We start from the raw sequence: 24,718 nt of genomic DNA, 5'->3' as shown, positions 1-24,718 counted from the left end.
GTTGACCTTGACGCCGGCCCGCGCTTGGGAGAGGCTGGGCTAGTCGTCCAAGCCCGACCGCCGCGCCGCGCGCCGCGCCGCGACCCGCGCCCGGCTCGTCCCGACCCGCCACCGCGCAGCGCCGCGTCGGTTCGTAGCCATGGAAGATGTCAGTGACGATGACTTCGTGGATGATGTTGACGGTGACGACATGGCGAACAACATGTTGATGGCTGCGAAGGACGACGATCTCGCAACGCTTCGCGCGCTGATCGCGCGGGGCGGCGACGTGAACTGGACGTATTCCCTCAACGCCGACATGTCGCTGTTGAAATACGGCATCAGTCGGGACGCGTCTGAAGTGGTCGAGCTCTTGCTGCAGAGCGGCGCCACCGCGACCTTGGAAACGCGGGATAACGATGGCTGGAGACCGCTGCACATCGCGTGCGTGAACAAGTCGTTGCGCTGTGCTCCTATCTTGGGCGCCTTCGGAGCCGACCTGAACGCGAAGACGAATCGCGGCATCACCGGGCTTCATATTTTAGCCGCTCACCGCGACATGGAAAGGGCCGCGCTTGTTGTCGCAGCTTTCCTCAAGGCCGGCGCACGGCCCGACGAAGAGACCTCCGCCGGGAAGACGCCCCTGTGCTTCGCGCTCCAGCGAAACAATCACGACCTCGTCAAGATCCTCCTCCGAGCGGGCGCTAGCGCCGAGATAGCCAACATTCACGACCATCCCCTCCGCCACCTGCTGGACGGCGTCAAGGCCGCGGGCGACTGGAAGCAGTGGTGCTCGAAGCACCGCGGTGTGCTCTCCGGCCTCGTCGCCAAGCTCGCGCCGCGGCCGGGAAAGCCGGGAGCGCAGCGCGCGGGGCGCGCGCGGCGCGCCGCCGTGGCCCGGTCGTTCCCGCTCGACGCCGCGAGCCACATCGTATCCTTCTGGGTCCCAGAAGGTGGCTCCTAGTAAGACCATGTTTCTCATCTTCGCGGCCTGCCACGGCAAGATGAAGTGCAAGTGCTGAGGCATTCGACGTGCTCAGCTGACAGAGTGTGGGCCGCGTCTACAGGCGACCACGCGCCGCGCGCCACCCCTTCGGCGACACCGCGCCGAGCTCTTCGCGGGCCGCCGCAGCGCTGCGCCGCGCGGGGCGCCGCGCAGCGCGCCGTCTTCTACGACGCCATGGATGAAATACAAATGTTTGGTGCTCTTACGGATGATGACGTCGAGGCACTTCGGAGGCTTATAGAGCAAGGCGCCGATGTAAATGCGACCCATGTGGCCAACGGCCACATGTCGCTTTTACGTGCCGCTGTTGGTCGAGGGCGCGTTGAAGCGGTCGAGCTCTTGTTAGAGAGCGGAGCCGAGCCGTCCTTAGAAAGGCCGGATCAAGACGGTTGGCGTCCGCTGCATATCGCATGCTCTAATTTCACGGACAGCTGCACATTTCCTTGCGTTCCCGCCCTATTAGCCGCGGGCGCCGACGTGAATGCGAAGACCAACGATGGATCGTCCGCACTCTATCTTGTATCTGCTTGCCGCGACCTGAAAAGTGCTGCGTCTGCCGCCAACGATCTCCTGAAGTATGGCGCACATGCTGATGAGCCTACCACGGCGGGGCATACGCCCCTGCTCGTCGCGATGTTCCGAAACAATCGCGACCTCGTCAAGGTCCTCCTCCAAGCGGGCGCCGAGCCCGTGGAAATACGCAGAGACCGCAGAGACCACCCCGGGGCAGTGTTCTACCACCTGCTCGACGGCGTCAAGGCCGCCGGCGACTGGAAGCAGTGGTGCTCGAAACACCGCGGTGTGCTCTCCGGCCTCGTCGCCAAGCTCGCGCCGCGGCCGGGAAAGCCGGGACCGCAGCGCGCGGGACGCGCCCGGCGCGCCGCCGTGGCCCGGCCGTTCCCGCTCGACGCCGCGAGCCACATCGTGTCCTTCTGGGTCCCAGAAGGTGGTTCCTAGTAAGAACCATGCTTCCCTACCGGGCCGCTCGCTTGCACGGCAAGATGAAGTGCAAGATGCAGAATCATTCGACGAGATAGAGCTAGACGAGGTGGGCCGCGTCTCAGGGCGACCAAGGCGCCGCGCGCCACCCCTTCGGCGACACCGCGCCGAGTTCGTCGCGGGCCGCCACAGCGCTGCGGCGCGCGAGGCGCCGCGCAGCGCTGCGCCGCGCGAGGCGCCTCAGCAGCGCGCCGTCTTTCACGACGCCATGGATGAAATCACTGAACAAATGTTTTATGCTCTTGGGGATGACGACATCGAGGTAATTCGGAGATTTATAGAGCAAGGCGCCGATGTAAATGCGAGCCATGGCGATTATATTTCATCTTTATTTACCACCGTCGCTCTGGAGCAACATAGAGTGCTCGAGTTCTTGTTAGAGAACGGAGCCGAGCCGTCCTTAGAAAGGCCGGATCAAGACGGTTGGCGTCCGCTGCATCTCGCATGCGCTAACCGCACACACTCTTGCGTTCTCGTCTTACTAGCCGCGGGCGCCGACGCGAATGCGAAGACCAACGAAGGAACGTCCGCGCTTTTTCTTGCATCTTCTTGCATCGACAAGAAAAGTGCTGCGTCTGCCGCCAACGATCTCCTGAAGTACGGTGCACACCCTGATGAGCCTACCAACGAGGGGAATACGCCCCTGCTCGCCGCCATGCTCCGAGACAATCGCGAACTCGTCAAAGTCCTCCTCCGAGCGGGCGCCGAGCCCGTGCATATTCGCAGAGACCACTCCGCGACACCGTACTGCCACCTGCTCGACGGCGTCAGGGCCGCCGGCGACTGGAAGCAGTGGTGCTCGAAGCACCGCCGCGTGCTCTCGGGCCTCGTCGCCAAGCTCGCGCCGCGGCCGGCGAGGCCGGGGAAGCCGCAGCGGGCGCGGCGCGCGCGGCGCGCCGCCGTGGCCCGGCCGTTCCCGCTCGACGCCGCGAGCCACGTCGTCTCCTTCCTGTGTCCCGAAGGCGGCTATTAAGGTTAGCGCACCCCCTCACCCCTCCAGCCCCTGGAGCCCGCGGCTCGCCGGGTGCCAGCGGCAGTCGTCCTGGATCTCCGCGGACGTCGTCGGCTGGATGGCCTTCCGGGAGAGGATCTTCTCCGACGCGCGGCGCAGGACGTCGCGGTGGATGTGGGTCTGGAAGTCGAGGGGGTCGCCCGTCTCCGTCTTGGCCGTGAACTCGCCCGGGTACTGGCGGAGGTCCTCGGCGAAGTCGTGGGCCTCGACGTACTCGCCCTGGCTGAACATGGAGTAGGGCGGCGGCCGGAGCTTGACGGACTTGCCGCTCGGCAGCTTCGCGTTGCGCACGATCTTGAGCGCGCGCGACTTGACGGGCCCGTGCAGGATCTCCTTGTTCCGGTCCGTCTGGCTCGGCCGGTCGATCTGCAGGAAGTTGCCGACCTTGAAGTCGAGCGAGTCGACGACGACCTTGGACCGGAAGAGCGCCTCCTCCTTGCGCTTCGTCTCCGCGGCCTCGGCCGCGAGGCCCTCGCCGCAGAGGTGCACGGACCGCAGGTACTCCGTGTCGCCGTACTTGTCCTGGAGGATCGCGCCGCGGGGCAGCCGCGTGATGTCGCCCAGGTGGCTCCCGTCGTACTCGCGCTCGAACTTGGGCCGCCGCAGGCCCCCGAACTCCATGGCGCCGTTCGACGGAATCGTGTCGAAGTCGCGCGCCGGGTCCACGCGCAGCGACGGGTCGTCGGACCGGCCCAGGTCCGTGGCCTGGAACTCGTTCTCGACCCACTCCTCGTTGAGCTCGACGACGCGCGCGTCCGACGGCTTCTTCGGGTGCACGTTGTACTCCGCCGGCGGCTTGGGCGCCGGGTAGACGAAGCCCCGCTTCGTCTTCCACTTGGCCTTGGACTCGGCCGCCGCGTCCTGCTTCAGGCGCGTCTCGTCGACCAAGGGCACGGTCAGCGACAGGTAGTCCGCGTGCGCGTCGCTCGACCGCACGAAGAGGACGTTGCGCTCGTTGCGGAGCCGCGCGCGCTGCTCCGCCTTCTTGAGCTCCGTGTACTGGAGCTTCTGGCCGCTGTAGACGTAGGTCGCGGGGATCTTGTCCGCGGCGCGCTCCGCGGCGACGCGCGCCTTGCGCTCCTCGTACGCCGCGGCGGCCTCGGCGTTGGCCTCGCGGCGGAGGGCCATGTAGTCCTGCGTCGTCCGGTTCGCCAGCGCGTGGAGGAAGGCGTCGTTCTTCGTGTCCGTCGCGGCCTTGCGGCGCGTCGACTGCGCGGCCTTGGCGACGGCTTCCGGTAAATCCACGGAGACCTCGGCCGCGTCCTCGGCCGCGCCGTCCTTGGAGACGCGCCGCGACGCCGTGGGCGTCGCCGCCCGCGAGCCGTCGCGCGCGACGGCCTTCGGCGGCCGGCCGTCGATGTCCGTCATCGTGATCGGTTCGCCGAACTTCGATTCGACCTGCATGAGCATGTGGACCTCGGGCAGGCCGCCGCAGCGGTTCAGCGACAGCTGCTTGAGCGACGGCACGCGCCGGAGGTCCATGAGGCGATCCAGCGCCTCGAAGCACTCCGCGGAGACCTTGGTCCGATTGTAGATCTCCGGGCTCTCCGCGAGCACGGGCAGCGGCTCGCGGAGGCGCACCTTCTTCAGGTCCGTGTTGAAGGCCGTGAAGAGGCGCTGCGTGAAGCGCACGGTAGCGTCCGCGAGGATGCGGTAGGACCCGTCGTTGATGCCCCGCCGCGGCGCGGCCGCCAGGATCTCGGCGACGGACGACGCCAAGCCCTCGAAGACGACGGTGCGGCAGTCGGAGTCGATGACGTGGAAGCCGCAGACGACGTCGAGCTCGCCGGTCCCCGCGAGCTTCACCTCCTCCGGGCTCAGCTGGTAGCTCTTGAGCGAGCCCGTGATCGTCGCTCCTAAACTCCGCGTGTTCACGTCGTCGACGGCGCCCGTGATCGCCGTGAGCACGCCCGAGTCCGCGTAGGGGAACAAGATCGCCGCGCGGCTGAAGGGCGCCGCCGACGGCGCGAGGCGGTAGTGGATGGGCTCCTCGTGGAACGTCTTCGTCGCGCCGGAGTGCGTCGTGCCGCTCCCGACGGTGCCGCTCCCGAGCGAGCCCGTGCCGTCGAGCGAGTGGTCGTCGCCCCCGTCGAAGGCGGGCGCCTCGCCCTTGTCCGCGGGCGAGCTCTTCTCGCCGCTCGCGCCCGTGTCGACTGTGTCGCCGTCGTCGCCCTTCTTCTTCTTCCTGCGGTCCTTCGAGCCCTTCTTCAGCGAGCCCGCGGGCGACGCGAGCACGGGGAAGGGCTGGTCGCCCAGCGTCTTCTCCCAGAAGGCGCCGTCGAAGTAGAGGCCCTCCTTGAGCGTGCGCAGGGGCCGCTCGATGGCGACGACGAGCGCGACCTGGGCAGCAAAAGGGTGCGAAATTCCCAACTTCAAAGGCTCCTATCTCGGTCGTTTTCCGCTCGTTTCGGCTGATTTTTGGACGAGCGATCATCTCTCGGAACGGTCTCGAAGCGTAGATGCTTTTTTCGGAACGCGCGCGCGCGGAACACTCACGTTGAAGCGACGTTGAATCACCCTTTTGCTGACGACGAGCGCGACCTCGGACGCCGCGTCCGAGTACGCGCCGGGCCGGGCCGCGAGGCGCTGCGCGTCGTTGAGGCGCCAGTCGTCGACGCCGCCCTTGGGCGTCACTCTACGCTTCCGCGCCGTGACGTCCATTTTGGCTTCGACGACGGGCCGCTTCCGCAGCGACGGCGCGTAGTCCGGCAACACTTTTTTTTTCAGCGACCGCGCCGACGCGCCCGTCGGGGGCCGGCTACCGCCGTCGTCGCCGTCGACGGAGCCGTCCGGCGCCGGCTCCTCGCCCTCGGCCGCGGCGACGGGCGCCGGCGTCTCCTCGGCCTCCTCGACCTTTTGGGGCTTCTTCGCGCCCTTCTTCGCCGGCGGCGCGGCGACCTGGAGGCCGTTCGCCGTGCGGAACGCCTTGGACAGGGCCGCCGCGGAGTCCAGCAGGCCCTCGACGCGAAATTCGGCGAAGCCGTGGGCGTGGTCCTCGCCCGCCTTGGCCCAGGACGCCAGCAGCGCCTCGAGGTATAAGGCGTCGACCTCGAACGCGTCGGGGGGCAGGGGGATGTCGTCCTCCTTGGCGTCCTTGCGCGAGCCCGACGCCGTGTTCGGCCGCGACCCCTTCTCGGAGCCCTTGTCGCCCTCGTCGGCCGGCGCGTCGCCGTCGCCCGCCGGCGCCGGCGCCGCGCCGTCGTCCTTGCTCGCCGACTCCGCGGACCGCGGTCCCCCCCAGCCGCTCGCCCAGGCCACGGCCCTCTTCGCCTTCTCGAACTCGTCGCGGGGCGCCGTCAGGAAGGCCTCCCACTGCGCCAGGCACAGGTCCGGCGCCGCGTAGATGCGCTCCAGCGCGCGCTGCTGCTCCGCGTCGTCGCCGGCGTGGCCGTCGTCCGCGGGCTCGTCCGGCAGCAGGTCGCGGTCGTGGACTTCGACGACCACGGGCTTCGTCGCGAACATCTCCTCCAGGACGGCGCGCTCGATGGTGCCCGTGAGGTAGGCCACCGTGTGGTCGAAGGGGATCGACTCCGCGGAAAACCGCAAATCCGTCGCCGACGCGCGGCCGAGCGCGAGCGTCGCGCGGCCCCGCCGCGTCTGCGCGAGCTCCTCCGGGTCGCCGCCGGGCAGTAAAGGCGGGCGAAAAACCAAGAAGGCGCCGCGGCAGTAGGTCTGGAGCAGCGCGTGGGGCGACGGCTCGACGTACTTCTTCAGCGGCGCGCTGTCGGTGCGGACGCCCGGCAGCCCGCGCACCTGTGTCGAAATCAAATCTTCAACCCGACTTCAATGTGATCATATGCGACGGTTTCGACGCAAGCTCTTCTTCTATGCTTCGAGAACTCAACGAGAGCAATCGATTCGTCCAAAAATCAGCCGAATCGACGTCGATTTGACCGAGATAGAGAGTTCTGAAGTTTGGTGGGGACCCCCCAAACCAGTGGTTGATTTCCACACAGCCCCCGCACGGTGCCCGCGCGGACGCTCAGCGGGTTGTGGCGCCGGAGCATGTCCGGCGACATCAGCGGTTGTTGTTCGTTGGCGAGGGACACGGTGACCCGGAAGTAGGAGAAGAACTTGCGCGCCGCCGCGTCGCCGCCGGGCGCGCACGCGCGCGGCGCGTCCTCGGACAGCTCCGCGAGCGTCTCGTCGTCGGAGTCGTCGTCCCAGTGGGCCGCGCGCTTCGCCGCCGGCGCGGCGACGTCGGGCACGGTGCCCGCGTCGCGCACGGCGCAGACGGACGACTCGTTGACGAGGAACGCGGACAGGTCGACGTGGACGGCGTGCGCGTAGTTCACGTCCCGCGCGTCCTCGCCCTCGGCGACGTCGGCGCCGCCGCGCACGCCGAGAAAGAAGGCGACGACGGGCTGCTCGTTCAACGTCTCGAGCGCCTCGTCGTTGACCGCGATGTTGTGGTCCTTCGAGAGGCCGTAGACGACGGCGTCCTCGGGCGGGTCGAGGCTGCCCCGGTCCTCCGGGGCGATGCCGCCGCCGGGGCCCAGGGGCTTCCACTGGGGGTCCCCGCCCTGGCCGCCCAAAGCCGCGCTGCTCACCTGGTCCCCGTTGGCGAAGGTGTAGCGCACGAAGAGCGCCGGCGGCGGCTCCTCGGCGTCGTGGCGCGGCACGACCTCGACGGCGACTCGCAATCCCACGTTGTAGGCCTTGGCGCCCTTGGACGAGCTCGAGCTCGGCTCCTCCGCCATGGCGCGACGATGCTCCGGCGGGGCTTTTAGCCTCCGCGCGCCGCCGCCATAAGCCCAAAACCGCGGCGCTGCCGACAACAAGCTTCACGTATCCCGCGTTACAGATGCTTTACCGCAGCTTCGGCCAGAAGGCGCGTTCGAGAGGAGGTGCGCGGCGGCTCTCCCGGGCTGCCCGGGAGCGCCGCCCGGTAGGATGGGCGGCGCCGTGTCCTTCGGCTTCGGCGGGTCGTCGTCCAAGGGCAGCGGCGAGCGGCGCGGCTCCGGGTCCGGTCCGCAGCAGCTGAAGCAGCTCATGCGGTCGGCGTCGAGCCGCAAGGGCTTCGCCGAGGCGCTGAGCCCCGAGCCGCGGCTGTCGAGCGACAAGGTGGAGCAGGCGCTCCTGCAGAGCACGCGGAAGCGCATGTCCGAGAGCACGCGGAACCTGCTCCAGGCGCACAGCGACGACGAGGGCTTCATCGAACGGAACGCGGTCCTCGCGGCGGCGGCCGGCCGGCGGCCGTCGTGGCGGCCGTCGCCCAAGTCGTCGGAGAGCCCGGGCCAGAGCCCGCGGGGGTCCCTGGCGGACTGCATGCAGGTCCTGCGGAGCCCGCGCGCCGTCGAGGAGCACACGGACGCGTCGCCGCGGGAGCACGACGTCGAGAACGAGGACCCGCGGCGCGGGTCCGCGGACAGCGGCGACATCGCCGTCGTCGTCGACGAGGCCCCGGCGAAGCGGGTCCCGGGCCCGAGCTCGACGCCGCGGCGCCGGAGCTTCGTGAGCATGGGCGTCGGCGAGGGCCCGCGGGACCCCGAGCCGGCGTCGCCGGTCCGCGACGAGGACCTCTTCGAGCCCGGGGACCGCGTCGAGGACCGCTACGTCGGCGACGTGGACCCGGTCTACGTCGAGAAGTTCGTGGGCAAGGGGTCCTTCGGCTCCGTCTTCGTCGTGCGCGTCGGCGATCTCGCGCTCGAGTACGACGTGCGGCTCGCGGGGCGCCGGCTGCTGCGGAACGTGCCCGGCGACGCGCTCGCCGCGCGGTCGTCGTCGCCGCCGCCGGAGAAGCGGCCCTCGGAGAAGAAGCAGCGCGTCAACTACCTGTCGGCGACGTCGGCCTACAAGGCGCGCCGCGTGCAGGGCGCGCCGTCGTTGGAGCACGCGCCGTCGCTCTCCGCGCGCGCGTCGACGACGTCCCTCGCCGCGGGCGCCGCGGCGGGCCGGAAGCCGTCGGGCCGCAAGCTCGCGCGCATCGAGGACGCGGAGCGCGCGGCGGCCGTGGCCGCGGAGCTCCGGGCCCGGGGCGACGCCGTCTTCGACGTCAAGCAGGCGGTGCTCGTGGGCCTGCGGCGCCGCGGCGACGACCGCGACGGCGGCGACGGCGGCGACGGGTTCAGCGAGTCGTCCGACGACGACGCGCCGGGCGCGCCGCTGGACGCGGAGTTCACGCCCGCGCGCGCGGGCGGCTCGCGGCGCGTCGGCGGCGTCGTCGTCGCGCGGCGCGTCGCGTCGCTGCTGGCGATGAAGACCTGCCGGAGCTCGCTGCCCGTGAAGCGGCGCCAGAAGCTCGAGCGGGACCTGGCGCGGGAGGCGGCGCTCTTCGTGACGCTGGGCGCGCACCCGAACATCGTCTCGCTCCGGCGCTTGATCGTCTCCGACGAGGAGCGACTCTGCGTGCTCATCGACCTGAGCGGCGAAAATTTAGAACACCTCATGCACGGCGGCCGGCGCGGCAAGTACGACGGCCCGCTCTACGAGGGGCTGGGCACCGCCGACGGCGACGACGGCGCGCCCGACGCCGCGGAGCGGCTCGCCAAGGGCCAGGCCCTGCTGGAGTCGGCGACGCTCCAGCTCTACTGCGGCCTCGACCACATGCACCGCCACGGCGTCATGCACCAGGACATCAAGCCCGCGAACGTCATGATCCGGCGCGACGGCCTGGTGCAGATCACGGACCTGGGGCTGTCGTCGCGGACGTTCTGGACGGACAGCGACCCCCACACGACCTACAAGGGGCGCACGCTCGCGGCCAAGTTCATGGGGGGGTCCCGGGCCTACATGTCGCCCGAGCAGCGCCGCATCTTCGACGCGAGCCGCCGGGGCCCGCCGAAGCCGCGGTCGCTGAGCCGCCGCCTCGACGCGAGCGGCACGGCCGCGCCCCCCGCGGGGTCGCTGATCACGCCGGCGACGAGCGATTTGTGGGCCGTGGCCGTCGTCGTCCTCGAGATGTTCGCCCAGTGCCAGCCGGACCAGTACTGGGGGCCCGTCGACGACGGCCGGCCGGGCGCGCTCGAGCGCGCGATGCTCGCGAACTGCGTCGGCCGCGAGGCCGGCGCGCACGCCTGGGCCGCGCCCCGGGTCGCCGCCTGGGCGCGCGGCGCCCTGAGCGAGCCCGTCGCGGCGGCCATCGCGCGGGCCAAGCTCGACGGGTCGCGGCTGTGCTCCACGCGCGGCCGCGACTTCATGGCCGCGCTCGCGCAGCCCGACGGCCGGCCCTGCAAGCTCCTCGACGCGCTCAAGGTCGACACGGCCGTGACGCGCGGCGTCGCGCGCTTCGCCATGCCGTCGGTCGTCGCGGAGATGATCGCGTCTAGTTTGGCGGCTGCTGCTTCAGAACGCCCCCGGACCGCGTGCGACGCGCTGAAGCGCGTCGGCGCGCGGCTCCGGCCGCGCAAGTCGGAGCTGCGGGAGACGCGCGAGGTCCAGTCCATCCGCAACGCGCCGGGCGCCGCGTCGCTGCCCCGGGCCGCGCGGCGCCAGCCCGCGAGCCTCAGGGACCGCGAGGTCGCGTCGCTGCTCTCGGCGCTCGTGCGGCGGTCGACGAAGGACCGCGACGACGCCGCGCGGCTCGCGGCGGCGGCGGAGTGGTGCGGCATCTCCGGCGACGCGTCGCGGGACGCGGCGCTCGAGGCCTACTGCGCGGCGCTCCGCGAGGCGCGCTCGGACCACGCGCTCGACGTGTCTTTACGGAACCGGGGCGTCTGGCGCGAGCCGACGCGGGCCGTCTTCGACGCAGCGCTGGCGGCGGCGACGGGCTCCGGCGGGTTCCGCACGCTCACGGCCATCGACTGCTCGCACTGCCGGTCGCTGCGCGTGGACACGCGGCGTCTCTTCGAGGCGCTCGCGCCCGCGCCGATCCGCGTCGTCGACCTCAACTACGCCCACGGCGTCGCGGGCCCGCTGCCCGACGCCATCGGCCGCCTGGCGAAGCTGGAAATCCTGACGCTGCGGGAGTGCACGTCCATCGTCGGGCCCGTGCCGGACGCGCTCGGCGCCTGCGCGCGGCTCCGCGTGCTCCGGCTCCGGGGCTGCACGGCGCTCACGGGCGCGCCGCCGCCCTGCCTCGCGCGGTTGGAGTTGTTGGAGCACCTGGACCTGGGCGCGTGCGCGCGCCTCGACGGGCCCCTGCCGACGCTCGCGCGGACCTGCGGCAAGCTCAAAGTCGTGCTGCTCGACGGGTCGCCGCGCGTCGACGTCGACCTGGCGCTGGCGCTCGAGGAGGACGACGGCCTCGTGCGGGGCCTGGCGCACGGCGTCGAGGCCGAGGACCCGCTCGGCGGCGCGGGCTTCGAGCCGCTCGAGCCGCGGCGCTGGCGGCCGCCGGACCTGCTCGCGCTGCCGGCCCTCGAGCAGCTCGTCCTCACGGACTGCGTCCGCGCGCGGGGGCCCCTGACGTCCGCGGCGCTGCGGGCGCGCGACGAGGCGGGGGAGCTGGTCTCCTGCCGCGCGCTCAAGGTGTTGGACCTGCGGGGGTCGGCGTGCAAATTCGCGGACGTCGTCGCCGCGCGCGAGGCGAAGCGCCGGGGCATCCAGGTGCTCCTGAGCCCGGGCGACGAGGAGCTGCTGAGCCGCGCGCTGCGAGACGACGAGGACGCGCACCTCGAGCCGCCGAGCCCTTTGTCGACGACGGAGTCGCCGCTCGACACGGCGCTCGACGAAAAGCTGCGAAAAAAACAGAAGCTCGAGGCGCTGCGCCTGCGGCGCGAGTCGCGGGACCGCAAGAACCGGGCGGACCGGGAGCGCCGCGAGGCCGAGGAGGCCCAGGCCAAGTTCGCGCGGAGCCGGGCCCAGTCCATGGCCGGCCGGCGGCCCACGGCCCACGAGCCCGAGGTCTTCAACGGCCTCACGCAGGTCGGCGCGCGCCTCGGGCTCCGGGGCGACGCGTAACGTCGCTTTTGTGTGTCATCGTCGAGGCGGAGGGGGTCGAACCTGGCCCGGGCCATCGGCGCCGGGGTTTTGCGGTCCGGTAGATCTGTGAACCATCTGAAAATGCTCTATCAGCCTCTAATGGATTGAAGTGCCTCAAAAACCTCGTCACATTACTATCTTAAAGTACCCTTCCAACGAGACAACACTGCTCGTCGACATGGTAATACTCCTCGCCGAGCCGGCGGTGCGTCCGTGCTGTTGCCGCAGCGCGTCGAGTCTCCGCGACCTCGCGCCGCGCGCGTCGCTATCTGCGGCGTTCCTCCCGTGAGGCGGCGCGCCGGGGCAGCCTCCGCGGGCAGCGGCGGGCAGCGGCACTTCGAGTTGAAATCCTGCGACAGCGGCGGGATCGCGCGCGCCGGCACGCGGCCATGGGCGCGCAGGCGTTTCCCTTCGAGACCTTCCTCTCCTACGGCGGCATCGTCGTCGCCGGCGCCGTCCTGGCGGCCGCCGTCTACGTCTTCGTGTCGCAGCGGCGCGACCCCGATCCGCCCCTCGGGGCCGTCGCGGTCGTCTTCTCCGTCGCGTCCGTGTGCCACGCGGTGTCCTCCGGCGCCGCGGCCGTCGGCCTCGTCATCTTAGCCGCGGCCAACGCGGCCTGGGCCGGCGCGGGCTTCGCGGCCGCGGCCGCGGCCGCGGCGGCCGCGCTCGCCGCCGCCGCGGCGCTCGCGGTGGCCGCGCTCGTCTCCGCGGCGTCCGCGGCGCCGCCGCCGCCGCGCGGCGCCGACCCCGAACCGTCGAGCGCCGCGCGCCTCTTCCGCTGCGCCGCCGTCGCCGCGGCCGTCGCCATCACCGCGGGCGGCGCCGCGGCGGGCGCCGTCGCCGTCGCTTCTCCCGCGTCCCTTGTTTCCTCGAGCCGCGCCCAGAGGACCCCCTCCTAGGCCAACGCCGGCGCGACGGAGGCCGCCGCGTGCTCCCGGCGCGTCGACTGCGCGGCGACGAGCGCCGTCCGCGGCGCCGGGGGCCCGCAGGCGGCCGGCGCGTTCGAGGACTACGAGTCCTGCGACGGCTCCGAAAACAGCGCCTTCGTCGAGTGCGACGCGCCGCCGGCGACCTGCGCCGTCGAGTGGCGCGGCGCCGCCGAGAGCTGCGTCGTCGCCGGCGGCGCGCGGCACTGGGCGGTCCACGAACACTTCCGCGTCGCGGCCGGCCTCGGCTCGAGCCGGTGCCCGGGCGACTCCGGGAGCCCCTGCCGCGCCTTCGAGAGCCGCGGCGCGTGCCTCGACTACTGCTGGGCGGGGAGCGAGAGCGGCGACGCCGAGGCCTGCCCGGAGGGCTGCCGCACCGCGCGCGACAAGGTGTCGCGGCTCGTCGCCGCGACGATGGGCCTCGCGCTCGCGCCGCTGCCCGGAGCGATCCTTTTCCTTGTGTTGGTCATGCGCGACGCCGCCGGAGCGCTGGTGCCGCCGTCGCCGCGCGTCGCCCTGCGCCAGCTGTTCGAGCTCGCGGACCTGAGCCGCGTGGACCCCTGTGTGGAAATCAACTGCTGGTTTGGGTCGTCCCGACCAAACTTTGAAATTCTCTAGCTCGGTCACATCGAAGTCGATTCGGCTGAGTTTCGGACGGATCGATTGCTCGCATCGAGTTCTCGAAGCCCAGCCGAAGAACGTGTCAAAACATTCGAAAACGCGCACGTTGAAGTCGGGTTGAAGATTTGATTTCCACGCAGGTGGACCCCGTCGAGGCGCCCATCGCCGCGGCCGCGGGCGACGCGCCGCTCGCGTCCGCCGTCGCGCTCGGCTAGTCTACACAGGGAGTTAAAATCGACAGGGGGGGGAGGGGCAATGTGCACATGCGCATCAGAGCGCGCCCAGCGGCGGCGTGGAGATCGTCGCCGGGTCCACGAGGAGCACGGCCGCGGCCGCGAAGACCATGGCCAGGCGCCCCTGAAACAGCTCCGACTTGGACGCCAGCGCCCGGGCGCGCGCCATGGCCTCGTCCTCGGACGCCGCTTTCGCCTCGGGCCTCCGGAGGCGCGCCACCTCGCGGACGGCGAAGGACCCCGCGACCGCGAGCAGGGGGAACTCGACGGCGAGGTTCGGCGACGTCTGGAGGAAAGACGCCGCGGCCGCCGGGCAGCCGCAGCGCGCGAACTGGGAGAAGAAGAGGAGCCGCGGGTCCAGCGGGATGCAGGACAGCGTCGCGGCCATGAAGAGCGCCGCGCGGCCGTGCTCCCGTTCCGCCGCGGCGAAGAAGCTCCGCCGCGCGTCGATGCGCTGGGCGTAGCGCAGCGGGTAGCGGCCGCTCCCGTCGAAGAGCACGCGCCACGAGTCCGGCGACGGCGGCGGCGCGACGGCGACGGCGGAGGAAGGGGAGGTGGTCTCGCGCGTCGCCGCCGTTTGTACGTTTGAGCGCTGCTTCCAGCGCGCGCTCAGAAACTGGTCGTAGTACTGGCGCTTGTAGACGTTGGCGTCGAAGACCGGGATGTCGTCCTGCTGCATCATGGCGTCGTCGTCGACCCCGGGCGGCGGGCGCCGAGGAGCGGGCCTATTTGCCAAAGCGGCGGCGGACGCCAGGGAGAGCGCGGCGAGGAGCGCGCGTCTACGCGCCATCGAGGCGTGCGGCGCTGGCCGGGCCGGGCGAATGCGTGTGCGGCAGAGGCGACGAGAGTGATGGCAGATGACGAGGACTGATGTCGGCTTCGCGCGCCGAAGCTCCGCGCTGCTCGTGCGCTGGCCAAGCTTCGCTGAACTTTTCGTTGGCGGACAATGTCGACCCAGCATGCTTTACGCCCTCATCGCGGCTGCGCGTTGCTGTTGATGCTGACGAGCTGGAGCGTGTAGTCGAGCATGGCGTAGGGCGGCACGTTGCGCTTCGGCGCGCCCTTGTCGCCGAAGCCGAGCACGGGCGGCACGGAGACGCGGCGGACCTCGCCGACGCAGGCGCCGCCGAGCGCGGGATCCCAGGCCGCGGGGAACTGGCCGAGCGGCTGCTGGCCGAGCACGAAGTAGACCGTCGAGTCGCCGCCGCGGCCCGCGACCTGGTTGCCGCCGGCGAAGGTGATCGCCGACCCGTCGAAGAGCCTGCCGTCCGCGGCGAGCCGCCCCTCGTAGCGGATCTCCAATAAGTCGCCGCGCTCCGCGCCGCGGCCGCAGACCACGGGCGAATTGAGGCGCTCGACGACCAACGTCTGCGCCGTCGTATACGGGCCCGACGGCGGGAGGATGGTCGTCGCGGCGCCGCGCGCGCCGGAGCCGGCCTCGAGCGCTTGGGCGAAGCGCGACGGGTCGCGGAAGACGACCGTCGTCGGCCGCGGCGCCTGCTGGAGCTTCGCCGCGATGTCCTGGAGCGTCGCCTTCTCGACGTTCTCGCCGTCGACGGCGACGACGACCCAGTCGCTCTCGACGCCGGCCTTCGCGGCCTCCGAGCCGGGCCGCGCGCCGACGACGGCGACGCGGAACGACGGCATGGAGCCCAGCGTCGCCTTGGCGAAGCCGATGGCCTCGAGCTGCAGGCCCACGCTCGCCTCCTGGAACGTGACGGCGACCTCGTCGCTCACGATGGCGCCGGCCACGGCGGCCGCGGCGCGGCGCGGGGCCGCGACGGCGACGCCGGCCGTGGCTGCTGCGGCGGCGCCGTTTTTGGCAAAGTCGATGGCGCCGCGCCGCGTCGCGCGCAGCGCGCAGGCGCCGGTAGCGATCCACAAGGTAGCGCAGAGGCGCATGGCTGGCCGCATCGCAGGCACAAGTGGCTCGGTGGGTCAAAGCTTCCTGGATGTTGACGATGGTGCTGCCCTTTCAGAGATCTCTTTCAGAGACTCGAGTCGATGGCCCAAGAACCGAGGGCGGACCCCACCCCTTGGGAGAGTGTCCTCGATGAACGCGTGCGCGCCTTGCGCAGCGGGAACGACAAGCAGAAGGAGCAGGCCGCAGGCGCGCTCGCGGAATTCCTCGAGGCGTCTCCTGGTCTACACGACTCTTCTCCATTTGATCGCAGTTTAAGCGCCGCCGCTGCTCGTGGTCGGGTCCTCGTGGAGGCCGGCGCCGTCGCGCCCCTCGTGGACATCGCGCGGAGCGGCAGTGCGGACGCGAAGACTCAGGCCTCTCGCGCGCTGATGACCCTCGCGCTCGACAGCTCGACAGCGGTCGAGCTGGTGCGGGCCGGTTGCATCGAGCCGCTCGTAGAACTGAAGCGGAACGGCCCGCGTTCGACAAGTTGCTCACGCACCCGGGGATTTTCGTGGGGATGGGAAGACGCCTCGAGTAACGCCGGGCAGACGTTGCTCAACCTCCTGCCCTGGAAGAGCAGCACGCAGATTCAGGATGCGATTTGGGAGGCTCGCGGCATTCCGCCCCTCGTCGAGCTCGCGAGAGAAAAAGCTGAATGGGAGTTTTTGAATGCGGCCGTCGTCGCACTGGACCACCTCGCACGCGGCAACGCCAGGAATCAGGTTGCGATCGCGATCGCCGAAGGGGGTATCGTGGCGCTCGTGAAGCTCGCGCGGACCGGGATCTTCTGGGCTCCTGGCGTCGCAGCAAGTGTCGAAAACGCCAGAAGATTCAAATGCGCAGTCAGAACGGCAACTGCGCAGTCAGGACGGCTCTGGCGCGCCGACGCCAAGGCCCGGCACAAAGCCGCGTGGATCCTCGCGTTACAGCGCTTGATCATCGTCCGCAAGTGCGTCGGCGCCGTGCTCCCGCCCGAGATGGCGGGCCTCGTCGCGGCGTTCCTCGGCGTCTAAGCTTCGGTTACGCGCTTCAGTCGAGGTCGTGCCACGTGGGCTCGGCGTGGAGGGACACGTGGGCGTCGCCGCGGAGGATGGCGGCGACGAGGCGGTCGCCGTCGGCGGCGACGTCGTCGGGCTCCTGCTTCCGCTTGGCCCGGAGCCAGGCGAGGGGCGGCGGCCGCTCGCGCCGGCGCGCGAGCGTGACGCCCACGCCGAACTTGGCGAGCGACCGCCGGAGGTCCTTCGCGAGGGACTCCGTGAAGGCGTCGGACGCGCGGATGGCGGCGCCCGTCGAGTCGAAGGCCTCGGGCGGCTCGTCGAAGTCGCGCCACTTGTCGTCCTCGAGGCCGACGACGAAGCAGCACCGGCCGCGGCCGCGCTTGGCCATGTCGCCGCCGACGCGCCGCGCGAGGTGCGTCGCCGCGCGGCACCGCGCCTGGAGCGCGACGTCGGCGACGGAGAGCGCGTCGCGCGACGCCTTGCGGCCCTCGTCGAAGGCCGCCGGCGCCGGCTTCGGGTCGGCCGCGGCCGCGGCCGCGTCCGCCGGCGCGTCGGCCGGCGCGTCGGCCTCGGGCGGCGCGGCGCGCTTCGCCGCCACGGGCAGGTTGAGGAAGCGCTCCGACGGCGCGTGGATGAGCACGTCGAGGCTCTCGGAGACGTTGGCCTCGCGGAGCTTCTTGTACAGGGACCGGACGGAGCCGCGCGCGTCGTCGGCGAGGCCCGGGCAGCCGATGGCGACGCAGCGCGCGCCGTAGTCGGCCCGGAGCCGCCGCGCGAGCGCCTTGGCGTCGCCCTCGCGCGCGGACACGAGCGCGACGCCGTAGCCGCGCCGCGCGAGCGCCTCCGCGGCCGACGCGCCCAATTCGTCGCCGCAGCCGGTCACGAGCGCGAACGGCTCGCCCTCCAAGGGCGCCGCGCGCTGCTCGAGGCGCGCCTCGCGGACCGTGGCGACCAAGGCGACGCCGAAGCCCGTCGCCGCGCCGCACTTGATCGCCGCGCGCTGCGCGGGCGCCGGCAGCACCGCGAGCGCCGCCATCGCCGCCGTCGCCGGCGTCACGTGGCGCCGGAAGCGCTCGACGCAGAGGCCGAAGGCGCTCGTGAAGACCGCCGCCTGGGGGCCCGCCGCCCGCACGAGCGACAGCAGCGGGCTCCGCTCGTAGGTCGCGCGCGCCGCCGACAGCAACGGGCTCCACATCTTCCGCTCCTCCTCGAGCTCCTCGCTCTTGACGAGCGCGACGTCGGCGTTCGTGCTCGCGACGGCGTCGGCCGGAACGATGCGCGCCATCGGGAACGGGCCCCGCCGCGCCAGCGCGCAGGGCACGACGAGCAACAACAGTGGTCGGATTCTGATGGCCATCGTGCGACAGCAACCCTACCGGCCATTCAACAACCTCAAGACCGACCTCGCCCAGCGCGTTGATCGATCGATGGAGCCCCTCGGATGAGGATGGCTGCGTTGTCGCGCTCGTGCCGACACGGCAACAGATAAGACACGGTTTTAAAACCATGCCCAAGTGCCCGTGCTGCAAGCGGCGGGTCCACGTCGACCAGGAGGTCGACCTCGACGCCGACGACCTGATGAACGCGCCCGGCATCACGGCCCGCCGCGGCGCGAAGAAGGGCGCCGTCGTCGTCGCGAAGCAGGAGGCCAAAGCCGCCCGGGGCCCCGGCGCGCTGGGCCGGCTCTGCGGCGCCTGCGGCGCGCTCCGCGGCGGCGGCGCGGACAAGGGCAAGAAGGCCGGCAGGATCAGCGTCTTGCTCGGCCGGTCGCGGCTCGCGGGCCGCCACTACTGCCTCAAGCTCAAGTGCCGGCGATGCCCGGCCTGGTGCTGCGTCTGGCCCACGGCCTGCTGCCGCGAGGGCCCCGCGGGCGGCGACGTCGAGAACCCGCCGACGAACGAGGAGGAGGACTCGAGCGACGAGGAGGCCGAGGACACGGGCCCTAAAAAGTACTGCTTCGGCCTCATGCGCGAGGTGCCCGAGGACGAGCGGGACCGGGTCCTGTTCGGCGGCCTCGTCGAGGTCTCCGAGGAGCTGCGCGAGTTCGGCTGGGACGGCAAGGTCCTCGCGGTGCAGGAGTCGAACGCGCTGCTCATCGTCATCCTGGGGCTGACCTTCGCGGACCTCATCGTCACGGCGCTCCAGATGTACAGCCCGCTCATCTCCAGCGAGGGCTGCTCCGTCGTGCAGAAGACGGGCGACGAGCCGAACTCGGGCGGCACGAAGATCACTTCCGACTTCTCGGTGCTGAGCGAGGAGTCGTGCCTCGTCGCCGTCGCGTCGAACATCACGCTGGCCATCTTCACGGTCGAGATCTTCCTCCGGCTGCGCCAGTACGCCATCTGCAAGTCCTACACGGCCTTCTTCACGGACGTCTTCTGCGTCCTGGACTTCTCGCTCGTCGCCATCGACCTCGTCGTCATCGTGCTCACGGTGCTCCTGAGCAGCGTCATCGAGAAGTACCCGGAGCTCGCCGTCGTCGGCAAGTTCGCGTCGAACGCGCGCATCCTGCGCGCGGTGCGCATCTTCCGCATGATGCGGGCGGTGAGAGCCGCGCGCGCGATCGCGAAGCTCTCCGCGAACCAGGACCTCTTCGACGCCGCGGCTTCCGGCAACCTGGCCATGATCACGAAGAAGGCCAAGGGCGCCGCGCCGCCCGTCGCGTCCAAGGGCGGCGAGAAGGTCGACGCGGCCATCTCCGCGTCCGCGGCGCTCGACCACGAGCGGAAGCAGCTGTGGCGGCTGAACCCCAACGGCGAGACGGCGCTCCACGTCGCCGCGGCCTGCGGCCACGAGCGCGTCGTCAAGTACCTGCTGGAGCGCAAGTCCTGCGACGACGTGGACCCGCGCGACTGGTCGACGGGCGCGACGCCCCTGTGGAACGCGTGCCAGGCCGCGAAAAGGGCCGCGGCGCGCGTGCTCCTGTCCAAGGGCGCGGATTTAGATGTCGCGCCCCTCTTCGGCGAGCACCGGGGCGTCACGGCGAAGCAGCTCGCGGCGGCGAAGCACTGGGACGACCTGATTTTGGAGGCCGCGGAGATCCGCGCGGCGGAGGAGGAGCGGCTCGAGGCGCAGCGCGTGCGGCGGGAGAAGCGGCGGAACCGCGTCGCCATCGCGCGGGCGGAGCGGGAGCGCGTCGCGCGCGAGGCCGAGGAGCGGCGCCTCGCCGAGGAGGAGGCGTCGCGCGAGCGCGCGCGCCAGCGCGTGAAGCGCAAGTTCCAGGAGATGATCGAGCACGGCGTCCGCGGCGCGCTCGAGCATTGGATGGCCGCCTACTTCACGCCCGAGGAGCTCGCCCACGCCGGCACGAAGAAGGGCGAGGTTTTGGCGAAAAGAGCCAAGGAGGCGCGCCTCGACGCCGCGCGGCTCGCGCGGGACCCGAAGGAGGTCCAGCGGCGGAGAGAGGCCGCGCGCGTCGAGGCGGAGCGGAAGAAGGAGGTGCGCCGCCTCGAGGCCGTGCAGCGCGTCGCGAACAACGAGCTGCGGACCGCGTGGCGCGGCAACCCGAAGAAGCGGCCGAAGCTGCCCCGCGAGGAGCGCAAGAGCCGCGTGCTCCGCCAGGAGGCCGCGCCGCGCCACGGCTGGCCCGTGCCCACGGTGTCGCGGCGCATGGAGATCGACCTCAACGACCCGAAGCGCGACGAGCGCCTCAGGCCATGACCGAGAAGGCCGCGGCCGACAAGGCGGCCGCGGCGCTGAGCCCCAAGCCCGGCGCGCGCAAGCTCCCGGCCATCGAGGGCGACACGCGCCTCGAGGACGTGCCGTAACGTACGAAGGGTGGGTTTAGGGGGCGCGCGCCTACGCGGACAGCTCCTCGATGAGGTTCGCGATGAGCTCCGACTCGTCGAAGTCGTCGTCGTCGGCGTCGGCCACCTTCATGGCCTCGGCGACGGGGTCCGCCGGCGGCTCGAGGTCGACGTCGCAGAGGTCCTCGCTGCAGGCGAAGCCCGCGAGGCCCGTCGCGGCGCCGTAGACGACGTCGCCGACGAATTGCGGCTTCCCGCCCTCGAGCGCGAGGTCCGTCGGGCCCCGCGCGCACCAGCGCACGAAGCGGTCGAGCTTCTTCCGCGACCCCTCGGCGACGACCTTGACGGCGGCGCCGTCCGAGTCGACCGTGCCGGCGATGCCGAGGAACGTCACCATCTCGCGCCGGCACTGGTTCGCCCAAAAGACGGACTGCACCGTCGCGCCCGTGAGCGTCAGCTCGACGCGCTCCGCGTCGCCCGCGAAGCGCACCGTCGACACGCGGCGCGTGCTCGCCGGCGCCAGGAGGGCGCCGGCGCTCGCCAGCAGCAGCGCGAGAACGCAGAGCAAGCTCTTCGCCATGTCGCAGATCGGACTCTGCGGCAAGGTCGCGGCGAGGGCCACCTCAACGCGCAGCGACGCGACGACGTGCACCCGTACGCTCCGCGCCGCTCCCACCACTCCCGAGCAAAAAGGGGTGCAGTGATGTGGTATACGCCGCGGCCTCGTTGTGTGGCGAGACGCGGGCGGGTCGGGAGGGCGGCGCGGCGCGCCGCGCGAGGGGAGGTCGTGGTGTTGGCGCCCAGCCGCGGCCACGTCAAGACCGGCGGCTAGGCGAGGGGGTTCGCGTCGGGCGCCGGCGCCATGGGCGGCGGCGGCGGCTGCGGCGGCGCGCCGACGCGGGGGTCGCCGAAGGGCGCCGCGGGCTGCTGCGGCGGCGCGCCCGGGCCGTCCGGCGCGCCCGGCGGCGCGTCCTTGCGGCGCATGTAGCCCGCGCGGCCCCGCGCGCGGGACTCGTCGCACTTGGAGGCCTTGAGCTTGCCCGCGAAGGCGTGGATCGCGTGGAAGCGCTTGCAGCCCTTGCACCACTTGAAGTAGGCCTGCGTCGGCGCGTGCTTCCACGTGACGGTGTCGCAGATCTTGCAGACGTCCTTGTTCTGCGTCGGGATGATGACGACGTCGGGCTTGGCCGGCGGCGGGTCGCCGGGCTTGGGCGGCGCGCGGCCCTCGCGGCCGCACATGACGCAGTGGTGCGCGGCGCCGCGGCCCTTGGTCCGGTTGAAGTTGATCAGCGACTCGTACTGGGGCACGGGCAGCACGGGGATCGTCGCGAGCTGGGGCAGGCAGCCCACGTCGACGACGACGGACGCCTCGCGGTTCACGCCCGGCGCGGCCGGCGCGGGCGCGGCCGCGGGCTTCGGCGCCGCGGGCTTCGGCGCGCGCGCGGCGCCCGGCGGGTGCTTCGCCCCGGAGGCGAAGGACGGCGCGTCGCCGGACTTGGACCGGCGGCGCTTCAGCGCCGCGGCCGGCGCCGTGTGCTCGCCGCCGAACAACAGCGCCGCGTCGCGCGCCGACTGCCGGTGGCCCGGCGACTGGCCCGTGTAGGAGCCCGGCGCGTCCAGGACGCCGTCCAGCTCCAGTTCGAAGCCGCCCTCGTTGTCGCCCCAGTCCACGCGGCCCAGCGCCTCGTCGGAGATGTCGTCGCCGAAGAGCGGCGGCGGCGGCGGCCCCCCGGCGCCGTCCGAGGCGCCAAAATCCCAGTGCTGGGGCGACGGCCGCCGCGTGAGCTTGCGCGAGCCCCGGCAGGCGCGCTTCGGCGCGACGAAGGACCCCCGCGCGCCGAAGTGGGAGCCCGCGGCCGACTCGCCCGTCGAGTCCGCGCGCGCGCGGTACGACTCGCCCGCCGCGAGCGCCGCGGCGTGGGAGATGGCCTCGTCCCCGAAGGAGAACGCTGAGTCCCGCAGCTCGAGCAACGACGACCCGCGCAGCGAGCCCCGGGGGAACGAGCCCGCGTCCAAGTCGCCGACGGACGGCCGTCGCGCGCCAGCGGAGCCCGCGCCGCCCGCGCCGTTGTAGGACAGGTCCCCGAGCCCAAAGGAGAAGCGGGCCAGGCCGCCGGAGTCGGCGCGGCCCCGCGTCAGGGACCCCCGGTCCCCGAAGTTGCCGCCGCCCATGTCGTCGAGCGACATCAAATTCTGTAAGTCGTCGCCCAAATGCTGCATCGGGTCGGGCGACGCGTCGAGCGCCGCGGCGAGCGAGTTGCGCAGCAGCTTCTGCACGGGCGCCTTGTCCGCGCCCCCCGTGTTGTGGTAGCGGTCCAGGGCCTCGCCGATGCCCGCCGCGTTGTCGGGCGACGACAGGAGCCTGGCGGCGGTTTCGGCGGTTTCGCGCGCGCGGGTTCGGGGAATTTAGGGCGCCGCGGTCGCACGCGTCCTTGAGGGACCCCTTCTGCATGGCGTCGATCTCGCCGCGGGCCTCGAGCGTCGACAGCGCGCGCCTGCGGGGCCGCGGAATTCGGCGCGCGGATCGGAGATTCGGCGCGGCGCGCGGGAGCGAGGATAGACCGGGAGGCGCGCGAAGAACGGGCGCGGGGGCACGCACAGGCGCGTCGAGAGGGCCGGCCGCTGGGCGTCGTAGGACGTGCCCAGGCTCGAGTTCCGCGGCCGCATCTGCGTCGAGCCGCGCTTCGACAGCTGCGCCGCGATGCCGCCCCCCTCGCCCGGCGTCGTCAGGAGCACGGTGTCGGGCGACTCGTCGAAGGAGATGCCGAGCCCCCCCTGCTCGACGATGTCGCCCCAGGTGCTGTCCGGGAGCGACCCGATGTCCATGGAACTCATGCGCTCCATCGCGGTGGCTCGAATTCTTCGTTAAACTTCGCCGGCGGCGCCTCGCGCCGCGGTTTTTTGGTCGTTCGCGCGCGCCGTGCGTCCGCGGTGTGCGCCCCCGCCCCTCAGCCGGGGGATCAGACAGTTTCAGCTCTCGCGAGAGGCTGGCCTGTTTCCGCTCTTGCTGCTGTGAGACGCTCGAGGCTGAAGGCGAAGCACAGCCGGCCGAGCAGTGACGAGCGGATGCAATCTTCATCGTAATGGTTGAAGACGCGGAAGTTCATCGGACGCACAGATGTCGTCTCGGGCCTTGCCTCGGAGGTAATCTAGACGCAGGGGTGTCCACGGTGGAAACTCACGACCGTTAGAGCCCCGCGGCGAGCTCCAGCGACGGCGTCGTCTTCGCTCTCCGCCGCGCGGCGCGGGCGAGGGAGAAGCCCCAGTACCGCCAGAGGGCCCGCGCGACGCCGAAGCACGCGAGGATGGTCAGCGCGGTCATCAACGCCCAGTGGCAGACCCAGGGGAGGCCGCCCTTGCCCGCGATGTTCGACGGCGTCCCCGCGTCGAGCGCCAGGCACGCGCTGTTGATGCAGTAGCGCAACCCCGTCGGCTTCGGACCGTCGCCGAAGACGTGGCCGAGATGCGCGTCGCAGCGCGAGCAGCGCACTTCCGTGTGAATTAAGGCGTCCTTCGCGTAGGTGATGGCGCTCGCGTCGTAGGGGCTGTGGAACGACGGCCAGCCCGTGCCCGACTCGAACTTGGCCGCCGAGCCGAAGAGCGGCGCGCCGCAGCACGCGCAGCGGAACGCGCCGTCGCCGGTGCGTTTACTGTCGTATTTGCCGCTGCGCGGCGGCTCCGTCCCGCCCCGCAGGCAGACGGCTTTGAAGCGCGGCTCCGTGGCGTTCAACTGGTCGCAGTCGCCCCGCGTCATCTGTTGCGGGCCCGGCATGTCCCAGCCGCCGGCGGACGCCGACATGGCGGCGACGAAGCCGACGCAGCTCGCGGCGCCGAGCGCGTCCCAGTAGGGGTCCGTGTTGCAGCGCGTGGCGCTCGCCTCGTCGGGCTTCTCCATCGTGCACTCTTTCTTCGCCGAGGGCAGCTATCGCGCGCAGATACCCCTGAGCCCATGTTTGCCGGTTGCACTCGCTCGAAACGTCGAGCACGTTTTCGAGCGTGCGATGGAGAATCCATCAGCTTCTCAGGCCCACAGCCCAGCCATAATGCAACGACGTACCACGATCCCAGTGGCTTTGTTGACCGCGCGCGTACGGACGAGGCAACGGCGAAAACTCGACATCGAGCCGATTGCGGGGCGACGCGAACGAGAGGTTTTATGGGCTGGGATGGGGCGCGTTCGGCTTCCCCGACCCCTTCGAGCTAGATTTGAGCCCTCGCAGCACCAGAGATCGTTCGTCGTCACCCACGCATCGCCTCGGTGCAAGGGTTAGGTCGCGGGGCTCGATATGGTCGAGCTCGTCTGGTCGGGCTCGGGCGCCGCCGCGGCCCGCGGCGGCTCCCGTTACCGTCGAAACAGGGGCGAGATCGCTGGACCTAAAGCTTGGCGCCCCTCGGGGCACCGGTTCCGAGGCCGGAACCGCATTTAGGTC

General features: G+C 71.4%; 2 protein-coding genes across 2 annotated transcripts; one reads left to right on the top strand and one right to left on the bottom strand.

The window, feature by feature from the left end:
• Window positions 1-298: 298 nt before the first annotated feature.
• On the top strand, window positions 299-19,359 carry AURANDRAFT_21763 (hypothetical protein; the record flags this gene model as incomplete). Its single annotated transcript, XM_009036392.1, has 3 exons — window positions 299-739; window positions 2,337-2,696; window positions 19,276-19,359. Coding segments are annotated over 3 exons (885 nt in total), but the record flags the coding sequence as incomplete, so codon positions are not given.
• Window positions 19,360-23,676: 4,317 nt separating this feature from the next.
• Window positions 23,677-24,006, bottom strand: AURANDRAFT_16930 (hypothetical protein; the record flags this gene model as incomplete). Its single annotated transcript, XM_009036033.1, has 1 exon — window positions 23,677-24,006. A coding segment is annotated over one exon (330 nt), but the record flags the coding sequence as incomplete, so codon positions are not given.
• Between the last annotated feature and the right edge of the window lie 712 nt (window positions 24,007-24,718).

Source organism: Aureococcus anophagefferens (assembly GCF_000186865.1).
Source record: "Aureococcus anophagefferens unplaced genomic scaffold AURANscaffold_4, whole genome shotgun sequence".
Classification (NCBI taxonomy): Eukaryota; class Pelagophyceae; order Pelagomonadales; family Pelagomonadaceae; genus Aureococcus; species Aureococcus anophagefferens.
Note: the sequence above shows the minus strand (reverse complement) of the source record. Positions and strands in the feature narration are given on the sequence as shown.